Source organism: Alternaria burnsii, assembly GCF_013036055.1.
Source record: "Alternaria burnsii strain CBS107.38 chromosome Unknown 732, whole genome shotgun sequence".
In the NCBI taxonomy this organism is placed as follows: Eukaryota; Fungi; Ascomycota; class Dothideomycetes; order Pleosporales; family Pleosporaceae; genus Alternaria; species Alternaria burnsii.
In genome coordinates this window covers 291,519-309,924 of record NW_024066113.1, presented here as the reverse complement: position 1 = coordinate 309,924, position 18,406 = coordinate 291,519, and the positions used below count along the sequence as shown (strand labels likewise).

General features: G+C 49.9%; 6 protein-coding genes across 6 annotated transcripts; 2 read left to right on the top strand and 4 right to left on the bottom strand.

Annotated features, from left to right (window-relative positions):
* Nucleotides 1–333: 333 nt before the first annotated feature.
* Nucleotides 334–2,729, bottom strand: GT037_005567 (uncharacterized protein; the record flags this gene model as incomplete). Its single annotated transcript, XM_038930614.1, has 4 exons — nucleotides 334–872; nucleotides 923–1,725; nucleotides 1,770–2,370; nucleotides 2,420–2,729. 4 exons carry the CDS (start codon nucleotides 2,727–2,729, stop codon nucleotides 334–336), a joined length of 2,253 nt encoding a protein of 750 aa, XP_038786303.1.
* Nucleotides 2,730–4,167: 1,438 nt separating this feature from the next.
* On the top strand, nucleotides 4,168–4,552 carry GT037_005566 (uncharacterized protein; the record flags this gene model as incomplete). Its single annotated transcript, XM_038930613.1, has 2 exons — nucleotides 4,168–4,497; nucleotides 4,550–4,552. 2 exons carry the CDS (start codon nucleotides 4,168–4,170, stop codon nucleotides 4,550–4,552), a joined length of 333 nt encoding a protein of 110 aa, XP_038786302.1.
* A 573-nt stretch (nucleotides 4,553–5,125) lies between these two features.
* Nucleotides 5,126–11,082, bottom strand: GT037_005565 (tryptophan synthase; the record flags this gene model as incomplete). The annotated part of the gene is made up of 10 exons (XM_038930612.1): nucleotides 5,126–6,049; nucleotides 6,100–6,444; nucleotides 6,495–7,882; nucleotides 8,079–8,122; nucleotides 8,588–8,614; nucleotides 8,667–10,424; nucleotides 10,472–10,704; nucleotides 10,765–10,835; nucleotides 10,897–10,984; nucleotides 11,035–11,082. 10 exons carry the CDS (start codon nucleotides 11,080–11,082, stop codon nucleotides 5,126–5,128), a joined length of 4,926 nt encoding a protein of 1,641 aa, XP_038786301.1.
* Nucleotides 11,083–12,958: 1,876 nt separating this feature from the next.
* On the bottom strand, nucleotides 12,959–13,444 carry GT037_005564 (uncharacterized protein; the record flags this gene model as incomplete). The annotated part of the gene is made up of 1 exon (XM_038930611.1): nucleotides 12,959–13,444. The coding sequence occupies one exon, from the start codon at nucleotides 13,442–13,444 to the stop codon at nucleotides 12,959–12,961; it is 486 nt and encodes a 161-aa protein (XP_038786300.1).
* A 249-nt stretch (nucleotides 13,445–13,693) lies between these two features.
* On the bottom strand, nucleotides 13,694–14,005 carry GT037_005563 (alpha beta-hydrolase; the record flags this gene model as incomplete). The annotated part of the gene is made up of 1 exon (XM_038930610.1): nucleotides 13,694–14,005. The coding sequence occupies one exon, from the start codon at nucleotides 14,003–14,005 to the stop codon at nucleotides 13,694–13,696; it is 312 nt and encodes a 103-aa protein (XP_038786299.1).
* Nucleotides 14,006–15,411: 1,406 nt separating this feature from the next.
* GT037_005562 (uncharacterized protein) lies at nucleotides 15,412–17,394 on the top strand (the record flags this gene model as incomplete). The annotated part of the gene is made up of 1 exon (XM_038930609.1): nucleotides 15,412–17,394. The coding sequence occupies one exon, from the start codon at nucleotides 15,412–15,414 to the stop codon at nucleotides 17,392–17,394; it is 1,983 nt and encodes a 660-aa protein (XP_038786298.1).
* Nucleotides 17,395–18,406: the final 1,012 nt, after the last annotated feature.

Genomic DNA, 18,406 nt, shown 5'->3' with positions numbered 1-18,406 from the left:
AGCATGCCGGGATCGGGTTTGCGTTGCCGCATTTCGGGGCGGCGGCGATCATCCCGTTCATAAGTTCGTGGATGGCTAGCTAAGGGTTTAAGATGAGACGGGATGAGAATGAAAGCGAACCGGGTTTGACAGGGCGGCAAGATACAGTGAGGGTAATCCGCCAAGGGTAAAAGTCTACATCGCACTCATGGACTACGTGTTCGTCGCGTCTTGGAACTTCAGTTGTATTCGAAGATATTGTATTCGCTGCACTTGCGATGCAAGGACGGTGAAAACTCCGTATTGTCTCCAAGACTTCTCGAACATTGTATAAAACGCTCAGAATCTCATACTTCAGACACGTTCATCTTCTCTTCCCAGCGAAATGACCTCACTTGCTGTCCCAAATCCATATCGTTTACCTTTTCTCCCCAGTTCGTCCTCATAGACCAGCTCTCCATATATGATCCTTGAGCTTTTCAGCTCATCTGACATATCATTGATCGTAGCTACGCCTTCTTCAAGCATGATTCGACTCAACTCCGTGTTTCCCACGGTCGCTAACATGATTTGAAGGAAGCCGCCATCGGCTGCAGGCGCGCGATTACGCCACAAGGACCAAATCGAGATGATGACGAACACGCTTGCTGCGGCTAGGCAGATACTGTATGGAAGGACGAGGTTGAGCGGATTACTAAGTGTGTATGTGCTGCTGTATCTTGTGCTTGTTACGGGCACCATGTCCCACCAGGTGCCGAGTGATATAGCAGACATGGTGATATTGGCTAAAACCCCATTAAGCATGTTCTCGGCGAGATTAAACGCGTGTCTTGGGTCGAGTCCTTCGTGTTCGTTGTATCGAGACTTGTGGAAAACGGAACCTCTCAAGTAGGCTTCATTCCGGTTAGTGTTTGAAATCGTACAAGCCAGTCACCACACTTACGATCGGACCTATAATTGAGGTAGCCCGGCCATCTCTCACGTACAGAATCGTCTGTAGAATTCGGTGACTCCTCTTTCTGTTGACAATTGCCATCCAAAACCATTGGCTGCTGCAGAGGCAAAAGCTCTGGTGGCGATAACGCATCTGAGGGCAGATACTGCGAATGGAAATATGTCTTATCAAGAAAGGGCATCAATGAGTCCAGGATGGCCCACTCATTAGAGATAGGAATAGCTTCTGATACTTTCTGGTGCCATTCTTCAAATGCTTCTGGTATCGATGGAAGCCTAAGCTGTATTCCATACAATTTGCCCGGATTAAGATTCGGGTCATCGTAGGCGCCCGAGATGTCGATTGTATCGTATATGTCCACTCTTCGCGGAAGAGTTCTTGCATCGCTGATGGAGTAGTTCACTGTCTGGACGCCCCCGGGAAATGTGACGCTGACGTTATAGAGTACGGAGACAGATTTGCAGACCTGCTCATTCGCCACAGCATGTGCGTTCCAGACTAGGCTATTGTTGGACCTACAGTGGGCATTGAATGTTTTGATATCATATTGTGTCAACGAATGGATAAGCTTTTGATCGTCCCATGACGATACCCAGATGGGTACCATGAGTTCCTTCGGATCGTATTCAGCCGAAAGAGTGATGTTGTACTCTGACGTGGTGCATTTGAATTGAGGTCCTCTGAATTGCAAATTGTAAGTGGAATTCTCTCCTGGGTGATTTGGGAAGGTAGATATCTGGTTGCTGTTCTTTATAGTCTGTGCGAGATACACCAGGCGGTTCGAAGGTCCACTATAGATTCAGCCTTTGTTAGATTACTGGAGTACTCAACTGACCTATATATGAATTGTCGGATGTCAGCATCCAAAGGGATCTGTGATAAACTCTTGTCGATGGATATGGATTTTCGAACTTCTGGATCTAGTGGAAAGTTTAAGAAGACCTTGTCAGGCCCGTGTAGTGGGTCTCCTCTGCTTAAAGTAGGGAAGCTTTCGTCTCCGGAAAAGTCGAGTTGCGGTGAAACGGGTGGGTTCATTATAGACATGTTGTGATACTCAGTAAACTCTTGAGTCCTGACGCTTACGGTGAGCGCACCCGGTGGATAAATGACAGCGATCCCAAGAGACCAGATTAGAAGTGCCATAAGAAACAGCAAAGGCGCTCTCCGTATCCCTTGTGGACTGAGCAATGCGAATAAGTCGTTTCGAATTACGAACAGCATCTCGACCATCGAAAGAGACATCGCCTTTCCACGCAAAACGTACCAGAGGTGTTGTGCGAAACACGTACCCATGCTGGCTGTCAGTGCAGCTTTGAAGATTGTGCTTAACAATATAGAGACAGCCGAGAACTGAGTCTGGGTGAGGAAGCTAGCCTCGAGAGGCGTCCCATTTAGACCCTTGACTAGCATATAGTGTCCTAACGCGGCGAAGAGTGCTTGAGGAGATTAATAAAGACTTTGGTACATGCAATTGACGAGACTGACCTATGAGAAAGAATCCAGCGATGGCTCCCACAGTCTTCCAAAATGTGGATCTCCGGATAAATTCCTTCGACGAACAAGATTGGACACGATTCGCTTCTTGCAAGATGCTTGATGAATTGAACGGCGTTGTAGGATTGGAGTTCGTACTCTTCGTCTGCTGTCCTGGCTGGACTGCAGATATACTAACAAGCGCTGAAGAGCTACTTCTGTTACTTGTAATCGTTTGCAAGTCGTGGTCTATAGACCTCAAGTTGGAGAAGTACGCTGCATGGTTGATATTTGTCTGTAGTGAGCTAGGACCGTTACCCATGGTTATTGATCGATTAAGCTCTCCGGTAGTCTCGGATGAATAATTGAGAGCATCAAGAAGGAGACAGTTTATAAGAAGCACTTTAACTTACGGCGTGGTTATGCTCCAACTTGGACCTTCCAATATCATTGGCCAATTGCTACCTGCATAGATCCGCAAGGTAGATGCTAAATACATAACGATCCTCCAGCATTCTGGATGTCGATGTTGGCTCTATACCAAACTAGTGGGGGCTAGGTAGCATGTAGGAGCAGGAAAGCTCGGAAATGGCGCTGCAGGAACCTCCCACTGGGTAGCGCTGACGTGGGGGCCGTAAGCTGACATCCAAATACATCCCGCCTGGATACCTAGCCCGTGCGAGGCTGACGCGACTGCGCAACACCAACCCCGAGTATGCTACTGCGAAAACGAATTCATACTTTGATTCATGACTCGCGCTGCATAGATCGTGGTTGTGGCAGGTCTGCACTGCCTACTGCGCGCATGGATTAAGAGATAACGACACAAGCCTGCCCATCGTTACATCATCATCCGGGATATCGTTCACTAGTACTGCAAAGATACCCTTAGGCAGGCGGGATCAACCGTTTGAGGGCACCTTCTCGTTTGGATCTGGTATGAATTGCGGAGGTTGTTCGTGGCTTGTTTGTCCTATGTCGCTGCAGCAAAGCATCGAAGGGAGAAAGAGGAACAGAGTGATGAAAAAGATTGATGGTTTATGAAACAATATAGAACCGCATCTTACCTAGATACTACTCGATTGGTAACCCTTCCAGAGGAAACTGAAAAGTCGCTAGTAGAAGCAAACGAGTAGATGGCTATGAGCTGAGAATGAACATCTCGTGCGAGATGTAAAGCATGCTTGCACCCGGGAACGACTAACAGTCATTGATGTAACTTTGACTAGTGCAGTCATCTCGCTCGTATACCCTTTCTTCTCCTATATCCGTTGTAGCATCATCATCTATGTGTTTAAATGATTCATACCACGATACTCGTCAACGATTCTGTGTCACCTGTAGTCACTACCCATATGAAAAGCCGTTGACGAGCCTTGGATATCAAGCATTGATCAGCCGCAGGTCTTCCATTGCCTCAAGGTCATTAAGTTATCGACACCATGAATTTTTCCTAGCCCATTGATTGGAAGGAAGTATGACGTTCGCTCCTGAAACTCATAGCAACAGACCGTGTCGTCGTCCACCGCTCTCGATAGTCATCAACAGACTCATACATAGCACACCATATTCATGGCTATAAAGAGAACTGCGAACAACGATAACGAAGAATGAAAAGCAGAAAAGCATACTAGCCGTCGGAAACTTCAACATCAATATACCGAAGAAAATCTTCAAAACTTACGTAGCATCTAAACCTCAGCAATTTTCGAAATTGAAGGGCCTTTCACCGCTACCCAAGACACACATCTGTACACACCATGGCACCACAAGCAAGTTACGGCACGCAAATGACAACACTTGTTAACTGTAAACACGGATCACCAATCTGTGTCCTAGATGGAGGCACGAAAGAGGAAGGATTAGACCTCTGCGAAGCTTGCCAAGTATCTCATCCTATGATCGCATTAAAGACGACCGAGGAGCTTGTGAAAACGCGCATAGAAGAAGAAGACTACCCTAACGCACGAGCCTTGAGAGACAGTGCAGACTACGAGGCATTGTGGGCCAAACCAGATGACGAACATGCATGCGCGTGGCGGCAAAAGCGGTTCAGCGACAACGTCAAGTTCGCTGACGACATGCTACAGGTAAGGAGGAAGATAAACATGGAGCTAAAAAAGATGAACCCTAGCGTTGAAGTGAATCGTATTGCTTGTATCCCTGCCGAAGACCGAGATCATCTCTGCGCCAATTGTCTGGAAGCGAAGGAAAAGTATGGAAGTTCGTATCTGAAGAGCCTTTTTTATGCAGATGGAAAGACGTTCATACAACATTTTCTCGAGGTACGCAAGGAAAAGAAGTGAGGCTCGATGGATGAGGTAGTGGTTTTCCTTGCGTTGTATGTCACCTAGAGACATCTGTGCATAGCACGCCACTTTCATTGCGACGATCCTTTGAGAGACAGTCATACAATGGGTAGGTCGGAATGGAGTCATTTCCTATAATACATATTAGTATACACATCCGTGCAGGGCACGGTACCAATACCAACACCAACAATCACTTATTCGATGAAGAGTCACACCTTACATGACTAAAATATCTTCACTACGACCTCACAATCAGCAACATATCATAGTATTCACAACACAAACATATCAAAAGATCGCGACGCCTCGATTCATCAACCCAGCCCACGCTAAAAATGCTCTCCATAGATCTTCATTAACAGAAAGAAACAGTCTACAAACGCAACACAAAATCCCCCATTCGACTTTAAAACCCAACCGCAAGCATCAATCCATACCCCACCGTAACAATAACCCCAAACGTCATAATACTCGCGGGAACACCCCTGGTCAAAAAATGCTTGACAGCAAGGTACCTCTGGCCCGTCCTCTGATCCTCCATCATAATGGCCGTCATATTCGGGAACCCGCTCGTCGGCAAGCCCATGGCCCCACTCGCCATCAACACAGCGCCCATGACGAGTAGATTCGGATGCGGCTCCGGCATCTGCTGCCCCACCTGCTGCACAAGGGGCAGCACGATGAGCGCGGCAACGGTATGCGAGATGAAGGTGGCCACGACGAGAATTAAGGCACAAAACGTGACGAGGACGCCGTACAGACTCATTCCTTCCACGCCAGCGGTAATGGAAAGGGCAATGGTGTGTAAGAGACCGGAGCTGTTGACTGCTTTGCCGAGCGAAAGGCCGCCGGCGGCGAGTATGATGATGGTCCAGAGGAAGTTGTTGAAGTCTTCTTTAGTGAGGATACCCGTGCCGAAGAAGAGGACAATGGGGATGATGGCTACGACGCCCATGTCACCAAACGTAGCTTCAAGCTGGTGGCTGACGCACCACAAGACAATGGTCACGACGGTGACAATGGTAATGAACCACTGCACACCCGTGAACTTGTCCTTGAGCGGCCGGATGGGAACAATGGACGGCCCTTTTCCGGGTTGGAAAGTAGCCAGGAGGAAGACCCAGATGAGCAGGATGGAAATGATACACACGGGCAAGGCGACGAAGAACCATATGCCCCAGGAAGGCTCCGGGTGCATGTTCTGCAGTGCGATTAGGTTCTGGGGGGACGCAATGGGGGAAGCGGCACCGCCTATGTTGGAGGAGAGGGCGATGCCCATGAGGAGGGCTTTGGTCATGTCGGAGTCGGCAGGCAAATTACGAAGGATAGGCTGCGAAAGGTTAGCTTGACTTGAACGTTTTCTGCGACAAGTTGACGTACCTGGATGATGGAGAAGCAAAGCACAGGCGCTGCGACATTGCTAATCCACATACTAGCAAACATGGCCACAAACATGTTGACCAACAGCACAGTCCTTGGCTTGGTTCCAGCCTTGCTAAGAACAAGTGTAGCCATCATCTTAGCAATATTATACTTTGACAGCGCAGCCGCGATGGTAAACCCACCCAACAGCAACATGATGACAGGCGTCCACATGGCAGAGAAGACGTATGACGCTGCGGCCTTTGATTCCAGACGCTTGTGAGGTTCGACATCGCTTCGGACGACATTCAACGTCACAGCAAGGAAAGGAACCAGAAGGGACGTGACGAAGAGGGGTATAGCCTGTGGTAATTAGCCAAACGATGATCAAAATCGCTCAACAGGATCCGTACCTCTGTAGCCCACAGTAAACTGACAAAGATGACCATGGCAAGACAATTCTGCTGCTCAGGCGCCTCCATAATGGGCACAACAAGCAACACAACAAACACGGCAATACAACTCAGCAGGATCCAAAACGTCCTGCTGAGCAGCCATTGCGGACACCGGTATCGCCCAATCGGCGTATCCACCTCCTTCATATCCGACTCGACGTCGTCGCCCTGCCGCCGTATCTTGCCACCCGTGGTATCGCGTCCAAGCAGTGTATGGCTGATACCGATATTCGCCGCTTGCGCTTTCCGCTCGATTCCAATCATCTCTCGCCAGACCGTATTCCGTTCCCAGACGACGTGTTCGCGCAGATGTAATCTCAATTCGCGCTTCGCCTCGGCAATGTCGCCTTTTGTGCCGATTTGCGCGTAGGCGGATTCCATGCGCTCGAGATTGCGCGTCAGCTCGTCCATGGTGCTCTGCTGGAAGGGATAGGCGGGGTAAACGTATTTGCTCAGATATGTCTTCTTGAGCTTGCGGTCCATGATCTTGTCGTACTTTTTCAGCACTTTTTCGAATCCCGTCTTGTTGAGCTGGATGAAGGAGCGGAGTTCGCACAGTAGGACGTATACGCTAACCAGGCGTTTCTTCAGCGATACGCCTTCTTCGTACAGCGCGGAGAAGGCCATGTCGTTGTAGTCTTCGAATGCGACGCTTGTCTTCCGTCGCGAGGAGGCGTGCGAGGCTGCCATGTCTTCGTCGATTGTCCGTCTTCGTCGCCGCTGGCCGTCTGGGCTCTTCTTGCGAAGCCGCGCAGTCTCGTCGGCGTCTTCGTCCTCGGAGTCGTCGCCGGATGCGTCACCGTCTGCGCCGTGATCTGTTGACCGTCCGCTTGCCCCGCTCATGGCCCGCGGTCGGTGGAAGCCAATCGCCTTGAACACACTCCCGCTGCGCATCTTCTTGCCCGGCGGCGCATTCTCATTCTCCTCATTGTACTCGTCCTGGTGGTATTCGAACGACTCCTCGTCCTTGAGCAGGGCCTCCATCTCGTCGAAGATTTCATTCTCCTTGAGCTTGTAGAAGGACGTGACGCGCTCTAGTTCGGTGTCGAGGGTATTGGTAAAGATCTTGTCTGGATCGTCGGCATCTCCGTTGAGGAGTGGTGACGACTCGGCGTCGGTGTGCGCCTGCTTCTGGTTGAGCTGTGTCTCAAGGCTGTAGATGTGCTTCTTGAGATTGCTATAGGCGATGTAGTGGTTGCTCCAGTCGGGCACAGCATTAAACTGCAGACTGTGCGAGAACTTCATCTCTTGGGCCTCGCGAAGCTGCTCGAGCTTCTCCCGTCGCTTCTGTTCTCTCTTGCTCTCCCTGTGCGGCTGTTCTGGGCGTGTGTCGAGTTCCTGGAGCTCTATAGCTTGGGTGGGCGCAGCGTCACGGTAAGGCGTCAGGACGTCCAGGGTGGTGGATGGCAGTCTTCCAGCGAGAAGACGCTACTGTAGGCAGACTAGAGGGCGTAGTGCTCGCAGGGCGGTCAGGTGGCTTGCAGCACGTGGAAACTGCGGCATGGAGTGATTCTATCGACAAGTGTGGGATTGGCGCGGAACCTTTCTCGGCCTGGTAGCTGGACATTGTGGATGCGCTTTCGTCACTGCACTCCCGAGCACAGTCGGAGACACATGGGCCGATGATTGGCGCTCCAGCCCTCCGCCGCAGCCACACCTCGCCCACGCTTCACCACTCTCTCGGGTTGTGCAACGGGTAGTGTCTTAGTTGCCCATCACACGACTACCCCACGCATACCCAGCATGAGTCTTCATATCCTCTCTACTGTGCCATATCTTCACGTCTTCGCCATGGCCCGCTCCTGGCCGCGGCTAATCATTGCCTGCATTCGAATCCTTGCCCAAAACCACCCGACCTGCATCATCGTCGCGGATATCTGGCCCGCATTCTGCCTGCGCCAATCAGAAATCACAACGTGTGATATCATACATGAAAAAGAATCGTCTGTTGAGCCTCACTTTTCACAAACACCATGTAGTCAATTTTCATGGCCAATCTTGTTTGAATGTTTTGCATTGACCGTCGACCTATATACACCTATAATCATGACCTCGTACAGACAACGTCGTCGTTCAGACTGTAGTTCGTTAGCAGTATTCATAGTAGTTAAAAAAAAAAAAAAACGTCACTTACACCTCAGATCCCAGCCGATCTTGGGTCCCAGCTTGGGCAGCTCCTCAGCAACACTCTGCACGTCCTTGTCACCACGTCCAGACACACAAATGACAACGTCTTGGTCCTTGTTCATCGTCTTTGCCAGCTCAATAGCACCAAACACGGCGTGCGATGTCTCCAGCGCGGGGATAATACCCTCGAGCTGTGACAAGAGACGGAAGCCAATAAAGGCCTCGGCATCTGTACAAGCAATAAACTTGGCACGGTCGCTGTCCTTCCAGCTGGCAAGCTCAGGTCCTACACCAGGGTAGTCAAGACCAGCAGAGACGGAGTGAGTCTCGCTAATCTGTCCGTGCTTGTTCTGAATAACATAAGTACGGACTCCGTGGAGCACACCCTTGCTTCCGGCTGAGAGAGTCGCGCTGTGGCGGTCGGTGTCGACACCATCACCACCAGCTTCGACACCGAGAAGCTTGACAGAAAGGTCCTTGGAGAAGGGGTAGAACATTCCTGCGGCGTTGCTGCCACCACCAACACAAGCGACTACGGCATCGGGAAGCTTGCCACGCTTCGCCTGCATCTGCTCCTTGGTCTCGTTTCCGATGATGGACTGGAAAGTGCGGACAATGGTGGGGAAAGGATGAGGGCCGATGGCAGATCCGATAATGTAGTGAGTCGTGTCGAGGTGGACGACCCAGGCGCGCATTGCCTCGTTGACTGCATCACGCAGGGTTTGAGCACCAGCCTCGACAGCAACAACCTGTGCACCAAGCAACTTGATGCGGAACACATTCAAGGCTTGGCGCCTGACATCCTCAGCTCCCATGTAGATGGTGCACTTCATGTTGAACTTGGCGCATACCGTGGCCGTTGCAACACCGTGCTGACCAGCTCCAGTCTCGGCAATAATCTCAGTCTTTCCAAGTCTCCTGGCAATGAGCACCTGTCCGAGTGCGTTGTTGATTTTGTGACTTCCAGTGTGATTCAAGTCCTCTCGCTTCAACCAGATGTTGGCACCTCCGGCGTGCTCAGTAAGGCGCTCCGCAAGATGCAGATGACCTGGTCTACCCATCCAGTCGTAGTAAGAACGGTATTCTTCCCAGAACTTGGGATCTTCGATGGCTGCATTGAAACCTTCCTCGAGCTCAGAGAGACAGTCCATAAGCGATTCAGGAACGTATTGACCACCGAATTCGCCGAATCGTGCGGGGAACTTGTGCTTCTCGTCAAATCCATTCTGTTCGTGTGTACCGTTGGTGCCGTTAGCGTCATCAGTGTTGAGCATCTCCAGCTGATCAGCCAGGCCAGGACCGTCCGGTGTGTCCTTGTCGGTAATAACCTTGTCGACATGCACGTTGGTAGGCTCCTTGGCCTCGTTCAATGTCTCGATGATACCGACCTCCCGAGGCGCACCGCGGGTGCTCTTGCCGCAGATCTCGTCGCAGTACTTCTCGACTGCCTTTGCGCCCGTTCCTGGTTCAGCCTTGAGCAATGTGTTGATAATCTGGCTACCGATGACGACACCCTCAGCAATCTTGCCTACACTCAGGTAGTGGTCGCGTGTGCTGACACCAAAACCGACGGCAGCCGGGACGTTGCCAGAGTATTTGTGGACGCGCTCGAGCAGCTGGGGAAGAGCGGCGTTCATGGTACCGGAGGCGCCAGTGACGCCCATGCGAGACACGACGTAGATGAAGGAATCGGCGATCTTGCAGAGGACGCGCATGCGGTGCTCGGACGTAGCGGGTGCGATAAGCGGAACGTAAGAGAGACTGTCTTGTTAGTCTTCGTCGCATGCTTGTCGAGGCAGCAGGCTTACCCATAGCTGCGGCAGAAGTTCCTGAAGCGCAGAGCCTCCTCAGGTGGCAGGTCGACCATGATGAAGCCGTTGGCTCCGGCCTCCTTTGCATCCTGCAGCATCTTCTCCTCGCCGTAGCTGAGCAGGGGGTTGTAGTATCCCATAAGAAGGACGGGTGCCTTGAGACCCCGCTTCCTCGCATCGCGGATCATCTGGAGGACGCTGCCAATGTTGACGCCGTTCTTGAGGGCTTGCTATAGACACATGGTGTCAGGAACAGTTTCGAACGCATTGTGGCGAATGGGTCAACGTACTGTGTTCGCGGTCTGGATTGCCGGGCCGTCTGCGATGGGGTCGGTGAAGGGCATGCCGAGTTCGATGATGTCTAGACGTGTCAATTGACTGCTGGCGTGCCATCTGGCATAGCAATTGCTCGCTGCACATACCAGCGCCTCCCGCCTCCATGGCCATCATGATGTCTGGCGTCTCCTCTGCGGTAGGGAAACCTGCAGTCACATAGGTGACGAGAGCAGACTGCACACATGTTAGCTCTACATCTTCCTTCTGATGGTTGCACATTGTACCCTGCCCTCCTTCTTGCATTGCGCAAACGTCTTCTTGATGCCGTCCATGATGCTGAAAACCGAATCGAAAGGTTGGAGTGTGTGACAAGAGATCAAAGTCAGGAACTGACTTCCTTATAGATGAGAGCAACTGTGAGTCACGGTATGCACAGTCGTAGGGGCTCGCGGAGAAATCGGGGTTTGGTATGAGTCTTGTGTCCGCAATTTATTGAAGGCCGAAGGCGGCGTAATGCCCCTCCTCCGGCTTAGTCGCCCGTTCGGGGAAGGCGGGCGAACATCACTTCTTCTAGAAGCCAGTCTTACCAGACTCCACCTTATTTTCTTCTCATACACGTCATTGCGACCCCAATCCGAACATCAACCGTTGAACCCCATCTTATTGACCTTCTTGAACTTCTGACAAGACACAGTCCAGTGCACATGGCAGCAACGCCGGGCAGCTACACCTGGCCCCACTGACATTAGCCAACATCCACCGCCCTATTTCCAAAGGCCTCATTTTCCCCAGCACCAGCTTCTTTAACCGTACCCCGTCGTCGTTGAAACACCATAAAAACAAATCTGCGCCCATGACCGACCTGCAGCGATCGCACACAGTATCCGCCTTCTCCATTCTCTCATGCCAAATCACGTCGGCGTTTTGGGAACATACATAAGAGGGAAGTCCTTTCTCGGGACCCTGATGACGTCCTGCGCCATAGCAGAATTCACATATTGCTTTCAGCGGACTATATATGCGCAGGGCTTTTCACCCATATGGGCTGTGTAATCAAAGAGGTCGCCAAACTCGGGGTGTTCGCCTCTCCAGCTATGGATGGCGGTGGGATGGGCGTGGAGACACGTGCAGCAGAGTTCGTCATATTGAAGAGGAAACACGAGACTGGTCCCTGATCTTCTTCGCGCGCTTGTATGTTCAGACCGAAAGATCAAGACACATCTTCGCCACTACCCCTGATCTGCGCCATACTTCCAATATCTATACTCAAGATTCCGAAGTCGTCTGCCGATCGTATCTTCGAGAGAAAGACCCGCGCTAAGGACCGTATGATCCACGTCAACGATTGGCTGCAGTCACTCGTTAGCAAAACGCTTCATAAAAGCCCAAAGCAAAGGCGGCAAGCTTAAACAACCAGTCAGGTTATGTTGGTAGACAGTGACGCAAACAGTCATTGCAGCAACCACTGTTGAGGCACACTGGCCCTGACACCTTGCCACTTACACCGACCATCATATCACTACCGCTCGACACAAACACATGTCGAGTCGCTCAAGTCAAGTCTCTTTCTGGAGAACATATCTGGAAGGACGACCGAGGATCTCAAACTGTAACTCAGCTTTGCCTTATCCCGCCGCGTCTTTAGGTGGCCTGCATTACTCAGTTTTCACAAATCATCCATCTCACCACGCCATAGAGCAAAGGTGGTTCGAAGTTGTTGTCTCAATGTAGACCACGAACCATGGGAAGATGAAACCACGGTGCAATGCTGAAATTGATCTATTTCCATGGATATAGCTAGCCAATTTGGCAATTCATTTGTGAAAGTAAGCTCAATCAAAACTGTATCGACCATACATGGCACCATGTCTCTTCAAGTCACCTATCGTACTTCTTTCGCCACTGTGTATTCGAGAATTCGCCGGGTATTGTAGGCACTACCGATTTGACGAGGTATGTCGCTTTAATTCTGTCAATGTACCAAAGAAATTCTCCTGAACTTGTCCATGTAATATCTGTAGAGTACTGAAGGTCAACTAACAGCAGTTTAGGTGAACCTTCATATAATGCTTAGGTTGAACTTCTAAGCCCTAGCTAAACACAAACAATTGTGCACTGTACCCTTGCCCGTATAAGTAAGATATTCCTAAGGATTTTCTAATCAGGCTTTATCCTTTTACATGTAATAGCCCTCTGAGCGTTAGCTCCTTACAACTGCAATAGTACAAATCCCAACTTTGTTACTAACCATTTCTTTATCAGCTTATTAATCTCAGCTGGTCGTTCCAAATGTGGCCAATGGCCTGCTTCGATCGTCTCAAAAGTCAGATTCTCCACATATCTCTCTTGCTCTTCTGCCATTTTCGGTGCCATGGAAAGAGTACACGTAGTGTCGCGTTTTGTGTCGATAAAAAGGATTGGGAAATCCAGTACTCCGTTATTCTCTGACCTCTCGGCATATTCCTCATTCAATGTATCATTGAGATAGTACGCAATCGGGTTGGAAAACCCGTTCCGTTTGAAGCATGTTAAGAGGTTGTTGTTGTGGGATTCGTCAAGGAGAGTCTCCTCAAGTGGAATATCTGGCAGATGTGCGGGGTTGCCAAGCACGCCCCCGATTTGGAGAGAAGTACTTGTGATAGCTGGTTCCCCCCATTTGACAAGAAAGTTGCTCATGTAATTCCACTTGATCATAACAGGAGCATTCTCATTCAACAAACGGGCTTCCCCTTCTGAATACTACTGATGATATGTTCTGTATTCCCATTGGCCTCACTTATACTTGTCCTCAGGGTAGATGTCTCGGTTGACCAAAGATACCAAATGAAACCGGCTGATTTCAACCGAGTGATAAGGAATGGAAATGAGGCGGAGCCCGAAAAACAGCCCAGGGTGATGGGCTGCGAGGGCACTAGCAACTCCAGTAACCCAATCATGAGCAACTCAGATAGCCGTTTTGATGCCCAGCTTTTCCACAAAATCGACGAGTTCGGTCACTAATGCTTCCATAGCATACGCCCGGTTGTCAGTAGGCGCAGAGGACAAGCCGAAACCACGCATGTCTAGTGCAACCAAGCGGTATTTCGATCGATCTGAGAAGTATTGGATTTGGTTCTTCCAGCTCTCCGCAATTTCAGGGTAGCCATGCAGGAATATCAGAGGAACTCCGATTTTGGAACCAGCCTCGTCGTAGTGCGTTGTCTCACCATTGTTAAGAGTGATATCATGGGAGGTAAAGGATTCTATCGTAATCATTCTGCTGTACGATAGTGGTTGAAAATACATACGAAGAGGGGTAAAAGCCGTTGTAAGAGGCACACTTCAAATTGCTGCGGCTATGTGTACTTTATATCCATCGGGAGCGTACTATACATCTGCACCTACGGCTCGTGGTGCTCGCGGAACTTTCGGAAGCTTGTGATGATGTTCTATGCCAAGGGACGGTCTTGTTTTGTCCAAATGGGGTCATTCGTTGAGACAAACCTTTGGCATGACTTCATGAAATTTAGCAGGTAGAGCATTTGTTCGTCCGTGACTCGTACGCTTACATGCGGGAGCGGTGCTTTGTTCTAAAAGTAGTGTTATCAACAGACTAGACATATTCGAGCGCGAACGTTATGCTGTAAAGGCTTAGCTGGCCGTCAAGATTGGTCCGCGAGATAGCATCCAGGATTTTTATCCATACAAAAGACTCTAGAGCTGTATCACGCAACCAATTAGCATCTCAAGGTCACATTACCCGCATTAACACAGCTGCAGTGCCTATGCATAGGCTGGTAAATGGGTCTTCTTATTAAGAACTCACTTTCCATAAGATACCTATAGGTTGTATGTGATGGCGTAACTGTAGGCAACAGTACTTGCCTCACGTTACAAGAGATAATGAGAGATGGCTTGTATATTAGTACCACAGGCGTAGGTAGTAAGGAGCGAACAATTCTTGTTCTTTTTCTCGCGAGCGAGGCGCACCTTATAAGCAGGTTTAGCGCATCTTGCACTTTCAGGAAAGGCATGCGTCTTGCGTCCAAATCTCTAGCACAAGGTACTTTCTTAGTTCTCGTTACACATAGCCTCTTACACGAACGATGCAGAATGCGATCGGCCCGTCTCCTTTGGTGGTCCGAAACCGAAACCGAAACCGAAACCAGGATGAGAAAGCAACGCAGATCTTTACTTAGTAAAAACTTGTGTTGTGCGAATGACAAATCTATGTTGTGTTTTGCTGTAAGCATAAGAGCTGGTGAAAGCTGGTCCGGACAGACTCTATGTACGAAGCTCGCACCTTTATCTTCGTACAACTTATGCTAAATTACATTGGCACGTCGCATAGCAATGAGCGGATTAGCAATCACCTACCAGATAGTCTACCATCTGTAAGGTCAGGCAAGTTTTTGCATTTGTCAGGAATCTGATAATCGCGCCGAACTGGTAACTGGACAGACCAGGGCAGCTAAAAGTTTGTCGTCTTGGAAGCTATACAGCCCGGTGAACTATCGACCAATCTGGAAACTGCTAAGTAGAATAAACTTGTGCCTCGATTTTGGTGCTTCAGTATCAGTATTTATGTCCCTTTAGATATCACTTCTCTGTACAACCTCACTTGATCTCTTTCTATAAAAGATTACCCTTTGACCTTTCAATCAATATCTTGCCTCCCTATCATGGCCTCCATTGAGTCTGCTGCCACAGGCACAACCTCTTCCTTTGGTGGCAATAACAACCACGATGACTCTGACGCTCAACTTTCTCAGATCCAACAGAAGTATGAAGCCGAGCGGAACAGGCGTATCAAATCAGAAGGCCAATCCCAGTATATGGCTCTCCATCAAACAGAGCAGTACAAGCACTTTGTGGATGATATCTTTGATGGCTTGGAAGGCTCTCTTCCCGGAATGCAGCTCCAGGAAAACCAACATTTTAAGTTCGTGGTTCTAGGTGCCGGCTATGGTGGCCTCATGTTCGCAATCCGTCTCATTCAAGCTGGATTCGAGCCTGAAGACATTGCGATTGTGGACGTTGCGGGTGGATTTGGAGGAACATGGTACTGGAACCGGTATCCAGGACTCATGTGCGACATTGAAAGCTACATGTACATGCCGCTACTCGAGGAGACTGGCTATATGCCCAAACATAAATACGCCTACGGATATGAGCTGCGAGAGCACGCAAACAGGATGGCCGCCACGTGGAACTTGAAGGATCGGGCAGCCTTTCGAACCGCTCTTCAATCGGCCACTTGGAGTGAGGAGCAACACGAATGGATCCTCGATGTGACACAGAAACGGTCACCGTCCAACGAACAGGTTGGGTTGAAAATTAGAAGCGACTTTGTCTTGACGTTAGGCGGACTTGCGAGCTTCCCTAAACTTCCCCAACTCCCGAATATGGAGCAGTTCCAAGGCGAACAATTCCATACGGCTCGTTGGAACTACAAAATTACTGGTGGCTCACCGAGACAGCCATCCCTGACAAACCTTGAAGGCAAGCGAGTTGGCATCATCGGAACAGGCGCGACCGCTGTTCAGGTGGTTCCTCGTCTCGCGGAATGGTGTAAGGAGTTGTATGTCTTCCAGCGTACACCCTCGGCTGTAGGCGAGCGGGGGCAGCGACCCACAGATCCGAGTTTGTGGGAGAAAGAGATAGCACACAAGGAAGGGTGGCAACGAGAAAGACAGGAAAACTTCGCGGCTTTTCTCTCTGCAGACCCTAGCACATCTAGCGCAAAGGACATGGTAGGCGATGGCTGGACAACCATGCCCTCGTATTCTGCCCTTGCAGGTGGTCCGCGAGTAAAACATCTAGCACCAGAACCGGAAGCTCTGGACTCGTACGTCAAATGGCTCCATAAGATCGATTTGGAACGTGCAAACAAGATCCGTGAACGTGTCTCTCAGACCGTGAAAGACCCGGAAACTGCACAGCGGTTGACACCGTGGTATCCAAGCTGGTGCAAACGGCCGTGTTTTCATGACGAGTACCTCAAAGCATTCAATTATTCGCATGTAACGCTTGTCGATACAGGGGGCAAGGGCGTTGATGGATTGACCAAAGACGGAATAGTCTTCCAAGGCAGAGAGTATCCTGTCGACGTTCTAGTCTGGAGCACTGGCTATGCGCCGCCAATGAGGGGAGGGCCAGATACACTGGGCGGCTTTTCAGCAGTCGGTCGTGATGGCTTAAGCATGAAGGAGAAGTGGCAGGATGACTTGGGCACCCTACACGGAGTCTTAACCCATGGATTCCCGAACTTCATATTCGTGGGCCCGGCTCAGATTGGTATTAGTGGTAACTTGATACACACCATTGATGCTACATCCGAACATGTTGCATACATCATATCCAAGGCACATGAAAAGTTGGATGACGCGAAGAAGGTTATTATTGAGCCTACTTTAGCAGCAGAGAAGGCCTGGACTCAGCAGGTCGTCAACTACGCTCGTGGTCTTAGTGGCATGAGTGGCTGTACTCCTTCTTATTTCAACTTGGAGGGCGAGGCGGATAAGGTTCGAAACGCGCCTCCTGAGGTTCAGGCTAAGGCGGCAAGGGCCAGTACTTGGGGAGCCGGCATTACTGATTACATATCTACTCTCCAGCGCTGGAGAGCCGAAGGAAACCTTCAAGGTATTGACATTAAGATTGTTTAAGAATTAGGGTCAGGAAGACGTTGCTGTAGTTACAATGCCTAGGCATGCATCGCGTACCGCCAAACACCCTACCACCGGCAGCTGTCGCACGGTTGGGTGCGGGTATTGTAGATAGAATTGTTAGGAGATTGTGTAAATTCATGTATTGCATTGTTTGTAGCATTGTAGCCCAGTTTATGTAAAAGTCATTGGATGGTGTTATTAGTAACAAGGCTTTCGACGGCGCTTGGCCTGTGACACTATGCTATGTAAATAACGGACCCGGCCTAGTGGTACGGGTCGCGGTTGAGGTCACAGTCGCAGCGTGCATGTCTTCTGTAAATGTAGGGGTGAATATGGGAGAACGACACAAGTGGGCATAGCTGCAAGTGAGACAACGGTTGTGCCAGTCGGCAGAAACCAATTTGGGTTCGGTCACCTCCTACAGAGAATAGCATGTCCACAGTCTCCAGGACCTGATTTTAGTGGCACTAGACACGCCGACAGCTCTACCTAAACGCTTATAGAAGCGAAGTTTGCTTCAAGTCGCTCATTCAAATTGGGTGCAGCACGTCTTCCACGACACTCTCTACCCGGTCATGGTGCCGTTGCGCATTTGAGCTAAAGGCGAGTTTAGTGATAATCGTATACGAAATAGGACATATGAGAGATTTCGCCACCCGTAGCTTGGGCGAGTCAAAATATCTGGGATAGAAGCTGGGCACACTGAAGTGTAGGAATATGCAGGATGAGAATGGGGTTCTGCTTTTCCAGCCTGTTCTCTTCCTGTCGGACATGCCTCCATCTCCTACAAATCAATCATATCATCCTATGTGTACGGCCGGCATCAAAGCTACAGGATCAAGTTACAAAGAGAAGGGGGAGAGAGGAAGAAAGACGCTATGGGAGGTTATATAGACCCCTGACTGACCCTGACCCGGTGAATCTTGCTGCTCGGATAACCCTTCTAAACCCTGGATCACTTATTTAATACTCCTGAATAACCCTAGTTTTGGCAGTCATATACTTATTG